Source organism: Scomber scombrus, chromosome 8 (genome assembly GCF_963691925.1).
Source record: "Scomber scombrus chromosome 8, fScoSco1.1, whole genome shotgun sequence".
NCBI lineage: Eukaryota > Metazoa > Chordata > Actinopteri > Scombriformes > Scombridae > Scomber > Scomber scombrus.
The window spans coordinates 24,168,854-24,189,339 of NC_084977.1; the positions used below are offsets into that span (position 1 = coordinate 24,168,854).

Genomic DNA, 20,486 nt, shown 5'->3' on the forward strand with positions numbered 1-20,486 from the left:
CTGGACATTCCCATGGTGTTTATACTTGCGTATAATTGTTTGAACAGATGAACGTGGCACCTTTAGGCATCTGGAAATTGTACCCAAGGATGAACCAGACTTGTGGAAGTCCACAATTCTCTTCCTGATATCTTGGCTGATTTCTTTTGATATTCCCATGATGCCACACGCACAGGAAGCAGTGTGTTTGAGGTGTGCCTTAAAATACATCCACAGGTGTGCCTCTAATTAACTCAAATGTTGTCAATTAACCGGAATCAGAAGCTTCCAAAGCCATGACATCATCATCTGGGCTTTCCCAAATTGTTTAAAGGCATAGTAATCTTAGTGTATGTAAACTTCTGACTTTGAAGAAAGTAATAAAAAATGGTCTAAAAAATTCTCTCTCTCTCATTATTCTGGCATTTAGCAAATATAAATAATTTTTGTAATCCTAACTGACCTAAATAAGGTCTGATATAAAGTCAGACAGTGAGAAAAAAAAAAGGTTGTATGTCTTTTTATACAGTGTATGTAAACTTCTGGTTTCAACTGTATGTTTGCTTTATGCACATGGTATGTTTATTGAAACAATCCAGAAGAATGAAATACTGCATGCTCCAAAATTCTGCTGTCAGTTAAGATATCAGTTAGGAACCGGTTCACTAACCTGTTCACACACACAAGCAAACACAAGCACAGGACAGGCTGTCTTACTCGCTCTCTCGCACCTTTGGCGAGCGGGAGGACGTCTCTCTGTATCAGCTCTATGTTTGGTATTTGAGACTGGACGTACTCTGCTTGTTATCCAAAATGTTACTGCTGCATTGCTTCCTTATTTCCAAACTACAGGCCGGGACAAGGGTCAAACAGAACATGTGTGCATTAATCATACTTTAACTTGACAGCCTTAGTAAAATTTAATTCTGAAATCTGGTCCTTAGATGTAACAACTATTTGCCACCACTTTTGTTTCCCAAATTTGTATGTTCACACCTGTCCTGTCTATCCTAAATTTAATTAAATAGAAAGCTTACCTCAAGTACACAACATGAAAAACTGCTACATACAGAAACTTATGACCTTAAATTTAAAAAAAACAACAACTTAACAGTTCCACTTTTCCCATTTCTCTTTTTCACTCCACTTATCCAGTGTCTGAATGCCATCTCTGTGGGTGATGGAGTTGAGCAGGCAACTCTGCGGGAAGATGAGGAGATCTACCAGGAAGGCCCAACTCTCCTCCTCTCCTACTTCCTCCTGGGGCCTGGAGATCCACTTTTACACATTGGAAATACACCAGCTCGAGTTCTTCAAAGGATGCTACACTGCGGAGGAGCTCTGTGTGGAAGCCGCCAAGAAATGCTGTGAGTGACTGATCTATTGCCTAGATGGCAAAACCAAGTTATTGTCTTCTCTACTGAAAGATTTGCTCTGTTAATTGCCAATAATGTAGTGAGTGTTTTGTAGATTTTTACTGTGAGTATGCTATGTGGTAAGTAGGTGCTCAATCACCTGATCAAGGTTTACTTTTATACACGTTGGGCTCTATTACGGACACACTCATTGACACCATTAATAGATGCTGACTGTCACTTCTTGGCTTTGATGAAGAGTGTAATACATGCAGTATTGATTATTTGGTGATACAGTGTACCTGATAATAAAACCCTGGGTATTTTTTAATTCCTGCAATGATTACGCAGTTATCTTAGGAAAAAATACAAGTGATTAATACATGTACAAACCTTTTGAAAAACATACTTTTTCAGTATGTATTTCACATCTCAAATATGAATATTTAATATAGTCAGCCTATTTATTTCCCCTACTAACCTCTCTGACAGACATACAACTCACTTTAGGATGTCTTGTTCTGTAACACTTGAGATTATGGGCAAAATTGCTGAAGTCATTTGAGTGTGGTAATTTGTCAACCCTTTTTTATTTGACTCTTTATGATAAACTTAAAAAAAATAATAGAGTAGAGAATAACTGTTAGTTGATAAATTCAGTGAGGGATGAACGTTTCGTTACGTATTCGTTGAAGAACTTCCTCCCCTGTGTGTTAAAATAATTGATTTCAAATCCAGATGAAGATATAAAGGTTTACTTCCAAGTACCATCACTCAGCTAATGGTTAACACGTGAAATAAAATGCACTAGAGTCCAAACAAGATGGTGAAATTAGAGAAAACCATTAACATTATCATAGCAGGTGACATCACTGCAAATCAGTTCTAACCACAGCTCAAAAGCTTTTGAGTCAGTTACTATAAAATTAGACTAAGTGGTACTTAGGAGCTCTTACAGGATGTGTTTATCTTTAAGCCCAGCCATTAACGATTTGAATTGACCAGCTGATCTGCACTCTGGTTAGCACGGCTGAATTGAAAATCGTTAGTTTTATTTCATTTCAGGCATTTGAAGGCTTAAATTACACAGTAAACACACATTTAATTGCATGTGTTTTATAAAACCATTTATAAAGCAAATAAATATATAACCAAGTGAGATTGATGTGCTTGACGATGTTTGCTCTCGCTCTTAGATCCTGGACGAGAATATTGATCTTTTTTCCCCCTCTTTTCTTTTCCCTCTCAGCAATCTCTCCTTTGTGCCATAACCTGTTTTCCCTGTACAATGAGACGACAGGCATGTGGTATCCTCCCAACTACGAGTTCAAGATCACAGATGAGACCAGTTTGAAGCTGCACTATCGAATGAGGTAAGATTGGTGTTACAGCAGAAGCTGACTACATTGAAATTGATGATATCATTATTTTGTAGCTGCCATTCATCTCCATAAAACCATTTTATTCAGTTGAAACAAACTTTTTACTGATTGAACCACAACCAAATTTGTAAGTGTAGTCTTCAGGTTAAATGGAAATATTAGAAAAAACAAAAAATGGGAGTTTTTTTTCTGGGCTTGACACACACACTGGTATTCCTTGTCCTGGCCAGGCTGGGTCCATACTGAGAGTGTGTTAATTTGTCAGCTCCTGTGGCTATTAGGGGTGCAACGGTACAGGTAACCCACGGTACGGTCGGTACCTCTGTTTTTGGGACACGGTTTCGGTACGTGTTTTGTGCGTAATGCGTAGTGCGATTGGTCTAATAAGCTGCAACACACAGCTATAAGGACGTTGTGCTCTCATATGTGCTGCATTGATAGTCACACAAACACACACACGCGCGCACTCTTGCTTGCTCGATCCAGATTCCTTGGAGATTGTAGCTCAATTTGCGGGCGTCAGGGAGCCGCTATCAAAATGCGGGAAACTCACGGAACTTCTGGGAGAGTTGGGATGTCTTAACATTTTTGTCAACAGTTTTCACTCCCTCGTCTTTGTATTCAACGGCGAAACCGAAATTAACCCACACCGGAGATTTGAATGAAGCCGGTGCTTCTTCAAACTTTTCTCTCTCAACTCCTCCACTAGTGCTGGCCATGCGTCTTTGTTTTCTTTTTTCCGCTTCTGTGTGTGAGCTGCACTTTTAACCCGGCTCCAGTTACAGTGTGAGAGGGGTTGCGTGGGTGAAGGCACAACCGTGATTGGACATTAACTCACGGGGGGGGGGGGGGCTTTTCACCTGCCTGGACAGGCACACACACACACACACACACACACACACACACACACACGCGCACACATGCATGCATGCACACAGTGGCCTGTAAAGCATCAATGCAAAATGAATTGCAAAACCGAAAACCCGCGGTCCATAAGGTCGTATTGTTCCGTGTAGAGCGGACCGAACGGTTCAATATTTTTTCCCTTTTACACTTTATGATTAACTTTATAAAATTCTGCTGTTCTGATGCTAACTTTTAATAGAAAATGTATTATTCTACACTTTCATAGAAGAACTTCTCACTGTCTATTCAAATAATTGATTTCAAATCCAATGAGGACTTATTATAGATGTACCTGTAAGTGCTATTACTCCTTAGCTAACTGCTCTGCTGTCTAACCGTTATGCTGATCCCTGGCTATGAAAACTGGCTCCTGGATGTGGAATGTCTTATGTTTTGTGGAAGGCAAGGAACAGAAAGAAAAAAAAAACAAAGCAAACTTATGTCATAGTAATCTAAATTCCATGTAGAGCCACCAATCTACTTAAATGGTCATCTTGGCAAGGTATTGGAGAAAAATGGCCTGCCTGAGCTTTTGGTTTGGTGATCTCAGGATTGCATCTCTTCTTTTCACCAGTGATGTAGTTCTTTGACTTCACTTGCAGTCATTAAATGAGTAAGGATAACATGGAGTGAGTGAGCTAAGCCTCAAGGCAAAGGTTGTGGTTTACCAATCACTCGAAATTCCAACTTTTATCTGTAATTCAGGAGCTCGGGGGAATTCGATCTGGAATTCAAGCAGTTGACATGTGTTTGCTTGAAGTGCTCTTTATTTGTGTGGGTGGAAAGGATCCAGTTTGGATCAGGATGCTTCATGTAGGTCTCCTTTTTAAAGTGATTAGTGTTGTTTCCAAATTGGAGGTTACCACTTTTGAGTGAAAGTGAAGAAAGTGCTTTTTTGTATAACTTATACCACAGTGTCAAGCTGCTCCATTTTTTTGTGGTTCTTTGTGGATGTGTCCCCAAATCCATCACCCATCCACTAGTTCAGTTCTGCGTGTTCAAGTTGTTGTGTATATTAAGCAAAACACAACTTCCTGTTGTTGTGGCAAAATATGTTGTGAGGATAGTTAGGTTTATGAGATAGGTGAGGCAGTCATGTGAGACAGGTTGTAAATATTAAATGAGGGAAGAGACAGATGCAGTGCCGGTGCTTGTCATCTCCAGCTGTATAGAATGCAAGATGGGTCGCTGACAGAGAAACCTGGAGGCTATATCACTTAATTGCATACAACTTCGTAACACTGCACCTGAGACCCATATGAGATCACAACATGGCAAATGCCAGTGGGTGGCTTAGCAAGCCGAGACACATTCCAAGTTTCCAAAGGCTTGCTTGTTAAATCTTGATTCTCACCTAGGCGTAATAAGAATATAAAGAAGGTACAACAGCCCAAGATACTTTAAACAGTGTTTGGAATTCACCAAAACATGAAACTTAATAGCACATCAGAGGGAGGTGTTTAAAACTTTTGATAATAAACTCAGAATAAGCTTGAATATTTGGAATTTACCGTAAAAACCAGTGTATAAGTCTATTATGGGGGGTGTCATGTTCGGGGAAAAACACTTATTTTTATTATAGACTGGTTTATTTGAATGCACCAGTAGCTATTCATTTATAAACATATATGTTTATACTCCCAAACTTTTCAATTTACTTTTATTAGAAACACAAAACACACATATTACACCTGAAACAGTGTGTCGGGTCAATGGTTAATGGTCCGGTAATGATTTGCTTAACTGAACCGGACCGGTATATTAACTCTGACTGTGTTCGGGTTAGGCTATGAGTTTCAATTAAACCTTTTAAAAGAACACAGTAACTTTACATATTTAATACAGTGTGTACCTGTGTGCTCACTTGAATCCCAAAAACTCTTCAATCAGAGCTGATAACTGTACGCAAATAGACTACTGCACCCCAGTCGCGCTTTTGCACATCGCGCTTCAAAAGTGATGCGAAAATACTTCTGATCAACACACAATAATTTTTTCGTACAACATACAGCAATGTCACATTTATACCTGACCGGACAACTTTGACTTTGACAACAGGGAATCCAGTCTACAACTAAAGTAGCATTTCATTCAAAGAGAAGAAAGAAGGTTACTGTGGTGTAAATGACACTTCCTCTTTCTCTCTGCTCTGTTTTGACAATAACTAGTGGGGAGAATAGTGAGTGCACATAGAGACTAACTGTGGCATGTGTTGTGTGCTTGTGTGCATGTTTTCTTTTGCCGCACTCTGCTTTGCATACTGTAGTGCAGTCTTCCAGACAAGCAGGGTATTGTGGTCAAGTCGCAATATACACACAATCTTTAGTATAAACAAATATTACACAGGTACACACACACACACACACACACACACACACACACACACACACACACACACAGACCAGTTAAAGCTCCACTAGTATTTCCATCATGTCAAAAATCAATAATTAAAAGAAAAAGAGTATACTGCTACGCTTGCAGCTTTGTGAGACTGCAGTACTTTGAGCTAAATGCTAACATCAGCCTGCTAACATGCTCCCAATCACAGTGATTCTGATGTTAAGCAGATATAATGTGTATAATGCTCGTCATCTTAGTTAAGTATGTGTATCCCACATTATGCTAAATTGCGCTAAATACAAAGGACAGCTGGAAATGATGGCAGTGTCATTAGTTTTGCAGGTATTTGATGATAAACCAAATGATACATTATCTGGGAACCATCTACTAATTTTTTTTATATATTTTATCATTTTAGATATTTTAGTGGATGAGTGAACATTTTGGCCAGCTTCAGAGTTTCTCTCTCTGTCAATAAAATGTTATCAGTTGATCAGCAGTACGTGTGTTATGACTGTGTCTGTTATTTGTTCCTTTATTTTCTCTTTTTTTAATCCATTTCTTTTTTAAATTTCCATTTTCAAATGTTCTCCCAATTTGCTTTGACAATTTCCCTATGCACTGCCCCATGTCTGCTGTTGGTCTGGGAGGATGTAGATTGGCGCCTGTGACGCTGTACTGACAGAGATCATACATTTCCTCTGAAAAGCACAGGCTAGCTGAAAACTTGCTTCATTTCAGAGAAAACAGGAAAATAGGTCAAAATTACAATGAAAAAACTTCACTTGATCAGTGAAATTCTACATGGCTGATTCATCGTTGCATGAAATGTTAACGTGGAAATGACAAAAAGACAAAATAGACTTTTAATGATGAACATTTTTTATGCGTTAAACACTGCATACAAGAGGCATTAGAGCACTTCCTGTTGTGTTGTTTCTGTTTTTGCTCTCTTATTCACACTCGGGTACAACTTTATGTATGATTCAGGCAGCATTCATAGTAATTCAAACTTGTATGCAGTTCATATTAGAATTCATATAATTTTGAAATCCTACTGTTGTCAGTCATCTCCACCCAAGTCCCATCATTCCCATCATAATAATAATAATAATAATAATAATAATAATAATAATCATAATAAAAAACTCAAGGTTAACTTTGTTATTTGTAAAACAAACATCCTTTCAGCTCAGGCAGTAATTTCAACACACTGCAGCGTCTTCCTGGACATGTGAATTCTAAATCCAGAATAAAATAGGTTACTGCAATTACATTTTTATAAATCTCCTGTGTTATATTACCTTTACCCTGTGCATTTTGCATGCTTTTCCAAAGCCATGCATCCTTTCTTGGATGCTGTTACAATGTTAACCCTGTTTGTCTCCTGTCAGGTTTTATTTCAGAAACTGGCACGGCACCACCGAAGGAGAGTCTCCTGTTTGGAGACACTGCATCAACAAACTTAGAGGAGGCCTTAGTTCACCGAAAACCCCTGAAGGAACACCTCTACTGGACGCTGCATCGCTGGATTACCTTTTTGCCCAGGTGTGTGCAGGCATAGGTTTGGGGTAGTTAATCAGAAATAAAGTAATCAGTTACTAATGATAATATTAATGAATGTCTTTGTCTTGTCATTGGATTGTTTTAAGCAATATGTTGTCGCCAGTGACTCCAGTCCAAAAACATTTTTTTGATTTACTAATTCCCCTTTTGAATGTCTGCATTGAATTGAATGTGAAAGTATATTCTGATTGAAAGGTCATGTTTCAACACAGTTCAGAGTTGAGTTTCAAAACATCAAGTAAAACAAAACAGCTGAGAGGAAATGTTACAATATCAGGAAGTGCATATTTAAAGTCAGACATAGAGCGAGTCCTTCTGTTCATTTAAAGAAGTTGTCACATGACAGGAACTGATGTTTCCAGACCACAAATAATTGTTTTACTGATTTGTCAGTTGTCAGATATATAAGAAATATATCTGTCTGATATTATTGTAAATTCAATGAAGAAAAAGGCAGTCTGCCACTTAATTTCATTTGGTCACTTTACAGGAGTTGTATGGCATGTACTGAACCACATTAAACAATACATGATTATCATTTTAAGATCTGAGTATGTTTGGTGTTTCATGTTTGCTTAATTACTGTATATAAATGTTTGTCTCTCAGGGCCAGCATGACTTTCAGACGGGTGTGGTTCCACTGAGAATGTCCCAGTCTGAGGCAGAGCAGCACGAGATAGAGAATGAGTGTTTGGGCATGGCTGTGCTTGCCATCACCCACTATGCCATGAACATGGATATGCCCCTGCCCACTGCTTCTCAGGAAATCAAGTAATTCACACGCACGTTCAATACTGCATGTCTTTGTATAATTGATGGTATCATTCATTTAAAAAAAAAAAAAAAAGCCGAAATGGAAGGGCTTCTACAGACTTTGATTTAAATCTCAAAATTACACCCACATGTAAGAGTAATATTGGCAGCAGCCTTCCAATGTCATTTCATAAAATGTACTTACTTCCTGTACTTTACAAAAGTGGATTCATTCTCGACTAACATGGACATGTTTTCCCCCAAAAAACCCCCACACATTTGCAAATCTGGGGGGAGAGGCACAAACAGACACTATTTCTCATGTAAATTCAAACCTGTTGATGAGCTAAGTAGTATATTTTACCTCAATTTAAACTTCATTTTCATGCAAGAATTTAATGGAAAGCATATTTGTTTGTCTTAATCCCACCAGCTATAAACGTTTCATCCCAGAGATGCTGAAAAGTAACATCAAGAAGCGCAACATTCTTACGCGCATCCGCATCAACAACGTCTTCAAGAAATTCCTCAGTGAATTCAACCGCCGCACAGTCAAGGACAGCAACATCACACCGTACGACCTGAAGATTAAGTACCTGGCCACACTGGAGGGTCTGACCAGCGGCCTGGGCAGTGAGCTGCTAGAGCCCATCTCGCTTAGTGTAATAAAGGAAGGAGACCTCTGCAATGGAGGATACAATGGTAAGAATTCAGGGAGATAATAAGAAAGTGTCCACGAGTTGAAGTTATCAGGCCCTGTACTAGATTTGTGGTGTGCAACACGTAGTATTTTTTATTTAATTATTTATTTTGAAAAGTAGTCTCACTGGAATTACAGGAGATTATGACTAAAAAAGATAAATATTTGTATACCAAGGTAATTCATGTGGAAGTTGATGTAACACCAATAGAAGAAAACTCTCTTGGTGGCAAGCCAAGAAAGCGAGATTGATGTAATATATGTAATATATTTTTTAAATTATTAGGCATTAAAAGACAAAAATATTTATAGACTTAGTGTAATATTTATCATATGTAATGGATTAAAGTGGCTATGTGGCAGCGGTTAGTTTGGTGTTATGTTTACATAATTGTGGTGCCCTACCCATCCTATGAAAAGGAGTTTGTGTTGATGATTAAAAGCAAAAGTGAAAGGAACAAGATGTTTACCTTTCACAATAACCTACTTATGCAGATTAGACATGGTCCCTTCAGTGGGTTTCTCTTTAATTTGCAAAATGTTTGAATTGAATTTGTTTTACTACTAAGTTTCCAAACACTAATGCAGAACTGGAAGGATTGATTAACCTTATTGAGATCAGAATATTTTTTTCACTGTAAACATACAGTAGCCACAGTCAATAAGACATTTCACTGGCTTGACCTGTCTGCATGACCACTAGACCACAAGATTTTCCAAAAACAATATTGAGAAACCAAACATCAATTGTATTTATACTTTTTCAGCAATCTGTATGTCCTGTAATAGTACATATGTGTAACTGCTGTGATACAATGTTTGTTGCTGGATCTAGGTTACAACATCCAGAGCCAGGGGCAGAGCCAGACTCAGACCTTAGAGACAAGCCGGGACATGCAGGTCCTAGTTTCTGGTACTACTGGCATTTCCTGGAGGAAGAAGCCTGTTGCAGTAAGTAGTGATTGTGAAAAATACTTTTAGTGTATCTTGTTTTACTGAGGTAATCAGACACAAACTTTATTCATGAGTGTGATTAATTTGTTTTGTTGTGAAAGCACTCAATTGAACTCTGGAGCATACTAAACAACTGGGCCAAGACCGCTTGAAAAGAAAGGTCTCTTTCTGCTTCTAACAAAAAAATGATTTCAAAAGCCTAAGAAGCATTAACTCCCAGCAACTCAAAGCATGACTTGCTCGGAGTTAGCAGAACTTGATTTCCACACATGTGTCGTGTTCAAATAGCACTGATGAAGCAAGATGACACTCACAAAAGTCACCAAATCTAGATACTTGTCTCTCTGTAATTTAATGTTTACAGCTCTTGGATTGTTTGTAAAAAGACAGTGTGAACACAAACTGCACGAGAACTAAAATGCAACAATTAATATTTTTTCCCATGATCTTGACCAGATAAAACAACATAGAACCCCCTATAGGCATGTTATAGGGATATAAAATATATTAGGCATAAGCAATTACAAATAACAAATTGCACATGTTAGCCTTCTCATTCTTATAAACATGGAACTGGAAAAAAGTGACAGTATTTGAATATAAATGAACTTCTTATGTATTTTCTTACATAACCTGTGTGTATATAACTGCTGTCTATGTTTATTTTTTTTAGACTGCTGTGATCGCCAAAGAAAAGGCCAAGCCAAAGAAGAACAAGCTAGATGGAAAAAATAAAAAGAAAGAGATAGATGAAGGCTGGGTGGTGTTCTGTGACTTCCATGAGATCACACACACTGTCATCAAAGAGGCAACAGTCACCATCTATAGACAAGACAACAAGAGGATGGTGAGACAGACACACAGACAAATCAAAGAGCGCTGTGATTGAAGAGGGATCAACCTCTGTAATGTCAATTCTACCTACAAATATTTTTTAATTACTTAATCTTTAACTTCACATTTATTTTGAACATTAGATATATGTAATTTGCAACATGGAGTGCAAATACATTTTGGGGTAGTGTCATACCAAGACAGAAACATACACAAACTTGGGCTGTACCCAAATCAGAATTGTTCCTAGTCGACTCTGAATAATCAATATTATTACTGATGTCTTAAATGCACCTTTCCCATATAATGAAAAATATATTATTCATGGTGTCCTGGTCTGATGTTTTACTGTAAGATGGTTTTAATGCCTTCATTCATCGGATGTCATAGTTTAGTAAAACAATACTACCACACTACAGAGCATCTCTCCTGCTTGTCTCCTAATAGTGCTGTCAGCAGAGGAGTCAGTCACACTGGACAGGAGTAGAGGAGGTTGCACTTTATGGACCTAGCTAGCATTCTGCACCACAGCTGAGAGTGTTCAATCAGCAGATAGAAACAAGTCGCACCACTCTGCATTACACTGCCCTCAGTTTCTATCACTTCTCTCTATTACAGCTAGTATATACATATGTAGCCTGTCATGCTGTTATCCTGCAGTGTTTTGTATACAATGACATGGCTCCAAAAAAGTGCAGTGATTCAATTAAATGTAGTTTGGGGGGCAGCACAAACCGACTAGGTTTAAATAAAATATTGTGTACTGTTCTGTGTGAGTCATTTGCTCTGAAGCCTGCTCATACTTAAGATCGAATTTCTGGCTCTCTAAAATTTTAAACAAATGCTATTTAGGGATTTAGTTTGAAAGCATTTAAAGTACAGATTTCTTGTGGCTCTGTTGTTGCAGTGGAGTCAAACCTACTTATCATAGTACATAAAGTAAATACTATTTTGATCCTGCCTCCACTTGTTTTTATAGTTGATGTTAACCATCAGCAAAAAATTGTTTCCAACTAATCTGTAGTTCAAGCAAAGTCCACCTCTCTCTGCATGCAGATATCATCATTTGTCATGGTTAATATGACTAATATCTGATCACCTCTCTCCTCCATCTTTCTCTCTCTCTCTGTCTGTCTATTTCAGGAGCTGCAAATGGCTTCTCGAGATGGGGCTCTGTCCTTTGCAGCCCTTGTGGACGGATACTTCAGGCTGACAGTGGACGCCCATCACTACCTGTGCAAGGAGGTGGCGCCAGCTTCAGTGGTGCACAACATCAATAACGGCTGCCACGGACCCATCTGGTTTGTACTTGCAGTTTTATTAGTGGTATATTGGAATTTGCATGTGAGTGTGTTTTATGGTTGAATTTTATTATTGTTATATGAATAGTGCACACACATCTGTAGTCTGCCTGTCTCCTGTATATAAATCTATCTTTTTATGTGACTATTGCTCTATTGTTGTCATTTTAATCAGAAAATGAGATTGATTCATATGAAGATGGATAAGGTCACAACCAAACACATATTTAAGACATAATAACAACACCATATTAACACTAACTTACTCCCATTGTGTCTTCCCCTCTCCAGTACGGAGTACGCCATCCACAAGCTGCGTCAGGAGGGCAACGAGGAGGGCACATACATCCTGCGCTGGAGCTGCACTGACTACCAGTACATCATTATCACTGTGGTCTGCAATGAGGAAGTGAGTGTGGACGAGTAAAACTTTTTCAAACTTCGTTTAGCAGTTAGTTTTGTTTTGTGGACTCAACAAATCTTTTAAAAAGTAAAGGTATAGTGCTGGATTATTATCACGAGTGAAAAGTATTTTCTTTGTTTGAGGAGTACAGACCACTGCTCACTAAAGCATGTTAAAGGTTATCTCGCTACTAAGTAAATTTGATTTTGCAAATATAAACTGAAATTTCACTGGAAAAATGTGATAAAGCCAAAGTGAAACATTATTTCATTAACTGGAATGAAATATGAATGAACTGAATGAAAATTGAAAAAGGTTGTGCGGCTGTTGAGGGTCCACAATATGAGGAAAAGAAGATACGAAACTGACACCATAGTCACTTGTCCTCAAGATAGTTAGTTTGTTTAATGAAGAACAAAACTATTAATGCTGGTCAAGTTTTATAAATCGAAACTGAAACAAAAAGCACAGCCATTTGTGTTGTTGTTGTTGTTGTTGTTGTTGTTGTGTCTGTAAACTTTTACAGGCCTCTGCTATTAAAATTTAGGGAAAAACGAATGTAAGCTAACATTTTCATTTTCATTTTCATTTTATACTGGGTTACACAATGCTAAGATTATGACAGGTCATTACAGTACATTATGAGTCAGCATGCGGGGAAACACCCACACACACAAACACTCAGTCACATTTAACATTCATGAAGCTGACCCTCTGAGTTTCATCCTAGGTAGATGGCCACTGTTAAGAGACTGTACATAGAAGATCTAAATAAATGTAAGATCAACTAGTAATAATAGTGACACATTGCTGTTGTATGTCTGTAGAGCTTCAACGGAACACCTTAAACCCTCTCTTGCAAAAGAAACAGTTTTTAAAACATGAATATAAACTAGTTTCAAAAATGGTTTGTTTGCTGATTGGTTTTGAAATGAATGTTATTTAAGTATACCTTTACTCTTTTCCTTGCATATGTGTTCCTTCCAAATCTTACTTATTTCATGTGATGCTCTGTTTTCTCATTTTTTTTCTCTCCTAAACCTAAATTACTCTCCCCACCTATGTTCCACCTTTCATCTCTCCTTTATACTCATATTCCTCATACCTTTCTCCCCTCCTATATGTTTTTCCCTTTTTCCATTATGTTTAACTCTTCTCTCATTCATATTGATTTCTAGGACCTCAAGGAGTCTCGTACTGTGCGACAGTATAAAAACTTCCAGATTGAAGTGGCTTCCGAAGGTTTCCGGCTGTACGGCACAGACACGCTGCGCCTCACTCTCAGGGAACTGCTGGAGCACCTGGAGGGCCAGAGCCTTCGAGCTGACAATCTCCAGTTCCAGCTGCTCCACTGCTGCCCTCCACAGCCTAGAGGTAAACGTAATGCACCCATAGACATAGAAAGTGATAGAGGTAGTTATTTACTCAAAGTTACGTGCAGTAATAATAGTATTAATAAGTAATAAGCATTGCACAATACTACAAATTCACTAAACCAGACACAGTTTGTACAACTCTGTCAGCTTTGGTCAGTGGCACGTCAAAACAATTAAAAGCACTTAAAAGTGTGATGGAGAGCAAAAACAAGCGAAGCAAAAAATAATCTTTGAAAGTATACCTCACATCAGAGTGTCTCCTTATGAGTCTTGCACACGCTAAACAACATTGTGCACCTTTCTGTTATGCCTCTACTCTGGATGGAGACTGCAGCAGCGACAATAGCACAGCATTATTCAAATTTGGTAAATGCACATTAAATGCCCAGCTGCCAGATTTTTTTTTTCATATTGCGATAGTTGTAAAAATTGCACATATTCTTAGGCCCTGTTTACACGACAACGGTCGCGGGTGAAAACGACAAAATATTTTATCGGATGTGCCTCTCGTTTAGACGGTGACAGCATTTTTGATGCTTAATAACAAAAAAGTGAAACCACCCTCCATAGTTGAAATCTTAAAAATGCTCCACTGTCGCGTTTCCGTCTAAAGGGTAGAGAGGGCAGAGAAGTGTAGTCCGAGACTAAATGGTCAGTCTTTGTTCGCTTCTTAGCCATGTTTTGGTTTTGGTTTTCCATTTCGCGCTACTAGGGAGAGAAGTAGAGGGAAGGTTCTACACAAGCGTGTGGACTTTGTGGTGCTGTGTGCATACAACATTGAATTCCACAAACTTTTGCGTTACCGTATGCACGCAGATTTCCCCCAAAAAACGCTCGTCTACACCCGGAATAAAAAGTGAGAACGCGACGTCACTTTTGCGTATTCTGTTCAGATCGTTTCCGTGTAAACATAACCTTAGAAATCATATTTTACCATATTATATTAATTCGTCAGGTCATGGCTAAGTATTTGAATCCAAGGCCTCTGTTGTAAGAAGCAACAACAAATGCTTTAAATACATTTCAGCAGTCTTAAAATACAGTAGTCCTCCAGTGTTCATGCTTTAAAAAAACAAAACTGATAAACAATGAAATCCTGCTTGCTCTGCCATTTAGCAGTCTCTGCATCCTCAGTCCACACCTTTTGCAGTACAGCACCTCACAATGCACTACGTTGTGCATGCAAAATTTCAGCTAGGTGTGGTAACAAGTGCAACAGACCACACCTGACTGTGAAGTTGGGTGGGGTGGGAAGTGCAACGTACCTAAACCTTTCAATTCATAGAGGTCAGGGAAGCAATGCTTTCCCTCTATGCATGTGGGGTGCGCGTGTGTGTTTGTATCTCTCACTAACTGAAGGTGAGTGAAGCAGTGCTGGCATGAGCAGTGTGCGTGCGTGTGTGTGTGTGTGTGTGTGTGTGTGTGTGTGTGTGTGTGTGTGTGTGTGTGTGTGTGTGTGTGTGTGTGTGTATGTGTGTGTGTGTGTGTGTCTGTGTGAAATGGTGTCAGGGAGGAAGAGAGTTGTAAATGTGGGTTTCCGGAGCCAAACTAGCACTCTTGTGTTTACTTCACTCAGGGAAAGGTGGAGCAAACTTTGCGTGTGTGCTTGGATGTACTGAGTTGTTTATGTTTGTTTTGGTTGTGTGGTGCTGATTAATATCACAATGCATGACTGAGTATATCGGTTTTAGAGGAAGATAACAACAGGCTGGAGTGCTGTTTTGTTGCCCTATGAAAAATATTAATGACATATTGTCCACATCCCCAGAATACGATTTGTAATTTGTACTTGCACTTAGTGTTGTTTTGGGTCTATGCATGATTTTTATTGGTTTTAAATATAATATAAAGTACATTTATAGTGAAAGAAGTGCTGCATAGTTTGAGAATGGACATGTGTGTGTCTGTGCTCCTCTACCATATGGAGATGATTTGGGTCTTAACATAAACAAGGACATTGAATTAGTCCATGTTGGCCAATCTTTAAGTCTTGGAGTAAATGATAATAGGTTAGTCATGGTTTATGTTGATGGGGTAAATGAATGAGTGTGGTGTAAGGGGTAACATTCAATGGGAGGCGTGGGTGCATGTTTTGTTTGGGGTTTGCATGAAAACACAGATTGCATGTTACAGAACAGTGCTGTTAACTCTCTTTTGACGGTGTGTGTGTGGGCTGAGATGCAGATGGAGTACAAATACCTTTTCTTTTTTTTCCCTCTTCAACCACAGTGTGCTGGTTTTGTCACAACATTAAACACCCACAGACACACACACACACACACACACACACACACACACACACACACACACACACACACACACACACACACACACACACACACACACACACACACACACACACACACACACACACACAGACGTATAGTATGGTAAAAGGCACAAAGACACATTTTCACTTTATCCTCCCACACACAGCTCTGTATGTTGAAAAAATAAACTGAATCAGTACGGCAACCCGACCTGAATTGCTGTTCACATCACTGCCACATTGACGTAATTTTTGAGAGCTTGTTTACCACATATAAACAAGGTTGCTCTTATGCTGTATACCATTGCATGTATGTAATATATGCCATATATCGTCTTTACATTTATAGCATACTTTGGCACTATAACACTCAATTTGAACACTATTAATGCTTTTATCATTATTGAAGTTCATTATTATGTGAATGCAGTGCGGACTTACTTTTCAAATTAATCTACACTTGAATTCAAGGATTTTGACAATAATACAAGCAGACATGATGATCACTGTGAGGGATAACCTAACATAAACAGTAGATTTTAAACCAGAAAAATTATTTGAATACATTTGAAAACACTGAAAAGACTTTGGTGTTATGGTCTTTTAATATGTGAGTGTGTGTATGTGTGTGTTACAGAGGTTTCCAACCTGCTGGTGGTCACTAAAGATAGACCAGCCCCTAAGACAAACACGCAGGAGAGCCAGCTCAGCTTCCATCGCATTCTGAAGGAGGAGATTGAACAGGTACGCCTTCTCATCTTCATATCTGTGCCCGCCTCATATGTAAATGAGGTGGACAAACTATTAGAAGTCTCTTTGGTATAATCCAGTCCAATATAAGACCACCACACAGTAGCAGAGTTTAGATGGCCCAGACAACTAGTAGTGTCATTGCATGGCATTGCATTTGAGTTGTCTTGATGTTGTGTTATCAGACATTGTACAATATAACACTTTTTATTTACACTTCCTCACATCTGCATTATTCTACATAGTTGAACTCAAAACCCAAAACAATGTATTTAATCTTTTTTTTAAAATTTAATGCTAGTTATTAGTGCGTGATATGCAGTCATGTCTTGACTCAGTGCATGTCTCCTATCTTGCATAACATATTTACATTTAATATATACAGACCTGTCCATGAACTTACTCCTGTCTACCTATAAGTACTCTTCTCATTTTGTAAAAGGCAACACAATCGATTTTGCCCAATTGAATAAACACATTTCTGTCTCTGCACAGAAATTTTCTTCCACAGTAACTTCAGAATCTTCACAGCTTTCTTGAACTGCAAACTGTAAAAAAGTCTCCAGTTTGGGTGCAGAATCTCTTTTCTTGTAGTAACAATAGTTCAGATCCTGGATTTAACTATTTCATGTAACGCTCTGTTTTCTTGTCTTCTTGCTGTGTACTAGGAGGAGCACCTCGGCCGTGGCACAAGAACTAACATCTACTCGGGCACACTGAGGGTAAAGAGTGAGGAGGAGGAAGATGCAGGTTACTCATCCTTCCAGGAGGTCAAGGTGGTCCTCAAAGTGCTGGGTTCTGGACACAGAGACATTTCCCTGGTGAGACACTGTCCATCCTTGTACACCTTTACTTATGAAGACTCTGACTACTTCCAGTCAAGCCATATGTAAAGTTAGTACTTATTAGCAGCAAGCTATGAGATGTAAAAGTGGAATTTGTGGTGTGAAAGTTCCATGATGTACTTTTATATTAAGCCATCTTTGTCATTCTCTTGGCAGGCCTTCTTTGAAACAGCAAGTATGATGCGTCAAGTGTCCCATAAACACATAGTGCTGCTCTATGGAGTGTGTGTCCGCCAGCAGGAGAGTAAGTGCATATTAGGAACTCAGTACACGTGCATGTATTAGGATGAGGGGTCATGTCTTACCTCTCTGACACCCATCTCTTTGTGTTTGCCTGAAATAGATATCATGGTGGAGGAGTTTGTTCAACTAGGACCACTGGATCTGTTTATGAGGAGACAGCAGAGTCCACTCAGCACACCATGGAAGTTCCAGGTGGCCAAGCAGCTGTCCTCAGCTCTTAGCTACTTGGTGAGAAAAAAAAAACACACACACACACACACACACACACACACACACACACACACACACACACACAAACACACACACACACACACACACACACACACTAATGCAGTGCACTAATGGGATTACCAGCACAATCTTAGATCCATTTCATTGTAAGATATGCCCTTTTGGTTTAGAATTAATATATTTGTTGTGTTTTGGATATGTGTATTTGCTGTGTGTGTTTGTAGGAGGACAAAAAGTTGGTGCATGGCTTTGTGTGTGCTAAGAACATCCTGCTGGCCAGGGACGGACTGGGCACTGATGAAGGAGGGCCCTTCATCAAGCTCAGCGACCCAGGAATACCAATCACTGTTCTCACCAGAGAAGGTGTGTATAAAGTGCAGACATGCACACAGTCAGTCTCTCTCTCTCTCTCTCTCTCTCTCTCTCTCTCTCTCTCTCTCTCTCTCTCTCTCTCTCTCTCTCTCTCTCTCTCTCTCTCTCTCTCAAAGTTTCAAATGAGTTAAATCAAGTAGATATGGTTCAATGTTACAGTCTTTTTAGTGCCAAAGCCCCTCAGACATCCACTTGATATGACTAACTCAGACAGCTTAAGCCTCATATAAGCCTCAGTTAAACGTTTAAATCAATTGTGGGGGCACATGGTGGAATTTGCCTTTCATTGAAAGCACATTTTAAAGAGGATCTTTTAATAGCCAGTATGAACAGGAGGAATGATCACCATGAGGAAAAACCTCTCTGTGTTCATACAGCCACCTGACTGTGGTTGTAAGACATTCTTGAACCTATCCTTTTAAGATTACAAAAAGTGAACCTAAATGGTTGCAGAATGCCTACTATGGAAAAATTTCACAATAACTTCCTCTTTCTTTTTTGTCCAGTTAGCTGCAAATGAAAGTAAAAACATGAAGTTCAGCTAAAATAATTTGGACCGAGGATTAGATGGCACTAACGCTGGTCTGCCAGGTTGAGACCTGAACCAACAAGTCTGATGATTGGCCACATCTATCTAATTTTGAAATATAGGGGGAAAAAAATAAATAAAGAGAATGACATTTCCGATCAGGCAAGCAGAAGTTGTCAGTAAAAGGAATCCTATTTGACATATTATCAATACACATTTCTATCTCTGACTGTAATTTGGTTTGTGAAAGCTGGATCTGGGTTCAGGGAAGAAGACACAAAAAGGACATTTCTCGGATTACACAGTTCCCCTCAAATGGCCGCTTCATGGCTGTACAGATAGATCAGCAAACCACAGGACAGACTGGAAATGTTCATGTGCAAATGTTGACCGCTGTACACCCTTGGGAAAGCGCCTCCCTCCCTTTTTCTTCCCAGAACTCCTTAGCATTTCTTCTTTGGTCTCCATCACTTTTCCGATGAACCAGTATTCCAGTTACACACTGTCCTTGTACATAGATTTGATTGAGCACACAGTGGATATAGTGCTGAGAACTCCATTGGGAGCGCTCTTCCTTTTCTTCCCAGCAATCTCTAATCCTTTTTTCTCAAATCCATTCTTCACTTCCTCGCTTTCTTTTTTTTTGTCTTTTTTCTTTCATTCTTTCTTTCCTCCCATACATTCAATTATCTCCATTCTGTATCCCATTTCTGTCTCCATCTTCCCCCATCTTGCTATTCAACCCCCCTGTTTCTCCCCCTCTTCACTGCTCCTGCTCTTTCCCTCCAGTCAGTCATCCTTGTGCTCCCGTCTGAGCTGCATACACTTACTAGCACACACACACACACACACACACACACACACACACACACACACACACACACACACGCCCGCCCCTCATCTGATATGGATTTTTGGAGCGAAAAAGCCAACTGTGGAGGTCAGCCACTCAGTTATCCCGTCTTCCAGTCAAAGTAATATATGTCAGCCAGCTGATGCCAAGGCTTTTGGATTCAGCGGAGGCAACATTTTAGTCTGCCAGCCACTCATCCCGTCAGCCTGTCAGAGCTGTACTGCACTTTGCTGTTGATTCCTGCTAGTCGGAGCGTGTTGAGCACATATTGTTTCGGGTCCATGAGGTCATACCCCAACAATTGCTTTCAAGATTTGTCAGTGTGATCACATAAATCCCATTTTTACTAATAAAAAAAAAACACATTTAATTTTCTCAATTTACTGTTGATTGATCAAATATATGTAGTGAATTATAATTATAGCTAGTTAACAGTTTTATGTATAGGTCAGCATCACATATTTTCCTCAAAAGGCTTATCCTATTGTCCTATATCCTTAGACCCCTCAATATGAGTTAAAAAAACCTATAATCCTCCTTGCTTG

General features: G+C 39.1%; 1 protein-coding gene across 1 annotated transcript in view; it reads left to right on the forward strand.

Annotated features, from left to right (window-relative positions):
• The window catches only part of jak1 (Janus kinase 1), a 41,863-nt gene that overhangs the window by 10,495 nt on the left and 10,882 nt on the right, over nucleotides 1–20,486 (forward strand). Inside the window, exons 2-16 of the mRNA XM_062424538.1 lie at nucleotides 1,135–1,346; nucleotides 2,584–2,707; nucleotides 7,357–7,510; nucleotides 8,136–8,299; nucleotides 8,715–8,983; nucleotides 9,817–9,932; nucleotides 10,609–10,782; nucleotides 11,913–12,070; nucleotides 12,362–12,479; nucleotides 13,652–13,847; nucleotides 16,756–16,862; nucleotides 17,537–17,689; nucleotides 17,870–17,957; nucleotides 18,057–18,184; nucleotides 18,412–18,550. Coding sequence (XP_062280522.1) covers nucleotides 1,142–1,346; nucleotides 2,584–2,707; nucleotides 7,357–7,510; nucleotides 8,136–8,299; nucleotides 8,715–8,983; nucleotides 9,817–9,932; nucleotides 10,609–10,782; nucleotides 11,913–12,070; nucleotides 12,362–12,479; nucleotides 13,652–13,847; nucleotides 16,756–16,862; nucleotides 17,537–17,689; nucleotides 17,870–17,957; nucleotides 18,057–18,184; nucleotides 18,412–18,550 — 2,293 coding nt within the window. The 5' untranslated portion in view covers nucleotides 1,135–1,141. The remainder of the gene's footprint in view (nucleotides 1–1,134; nucleotides 1,347–2,583; nucleotides 2,708–7,356; nucleotides 7,511–8,135; nucleotides 8,300–8,714; nucleotides 8,984–9,816; nucleotides 9,933–10,608; nucleotides 10,783–11,912; nucleotides 12,071–12,361; nucleotides 12,480–13,651; nucleotides 13,848–16,755; nucleotides 16,863–17,536; nucleotides 17,690–17,869; nucleotides 17,958–18,056; nucleotides 18,185–18,411; nucleotides 18,551–20,486) is intronic.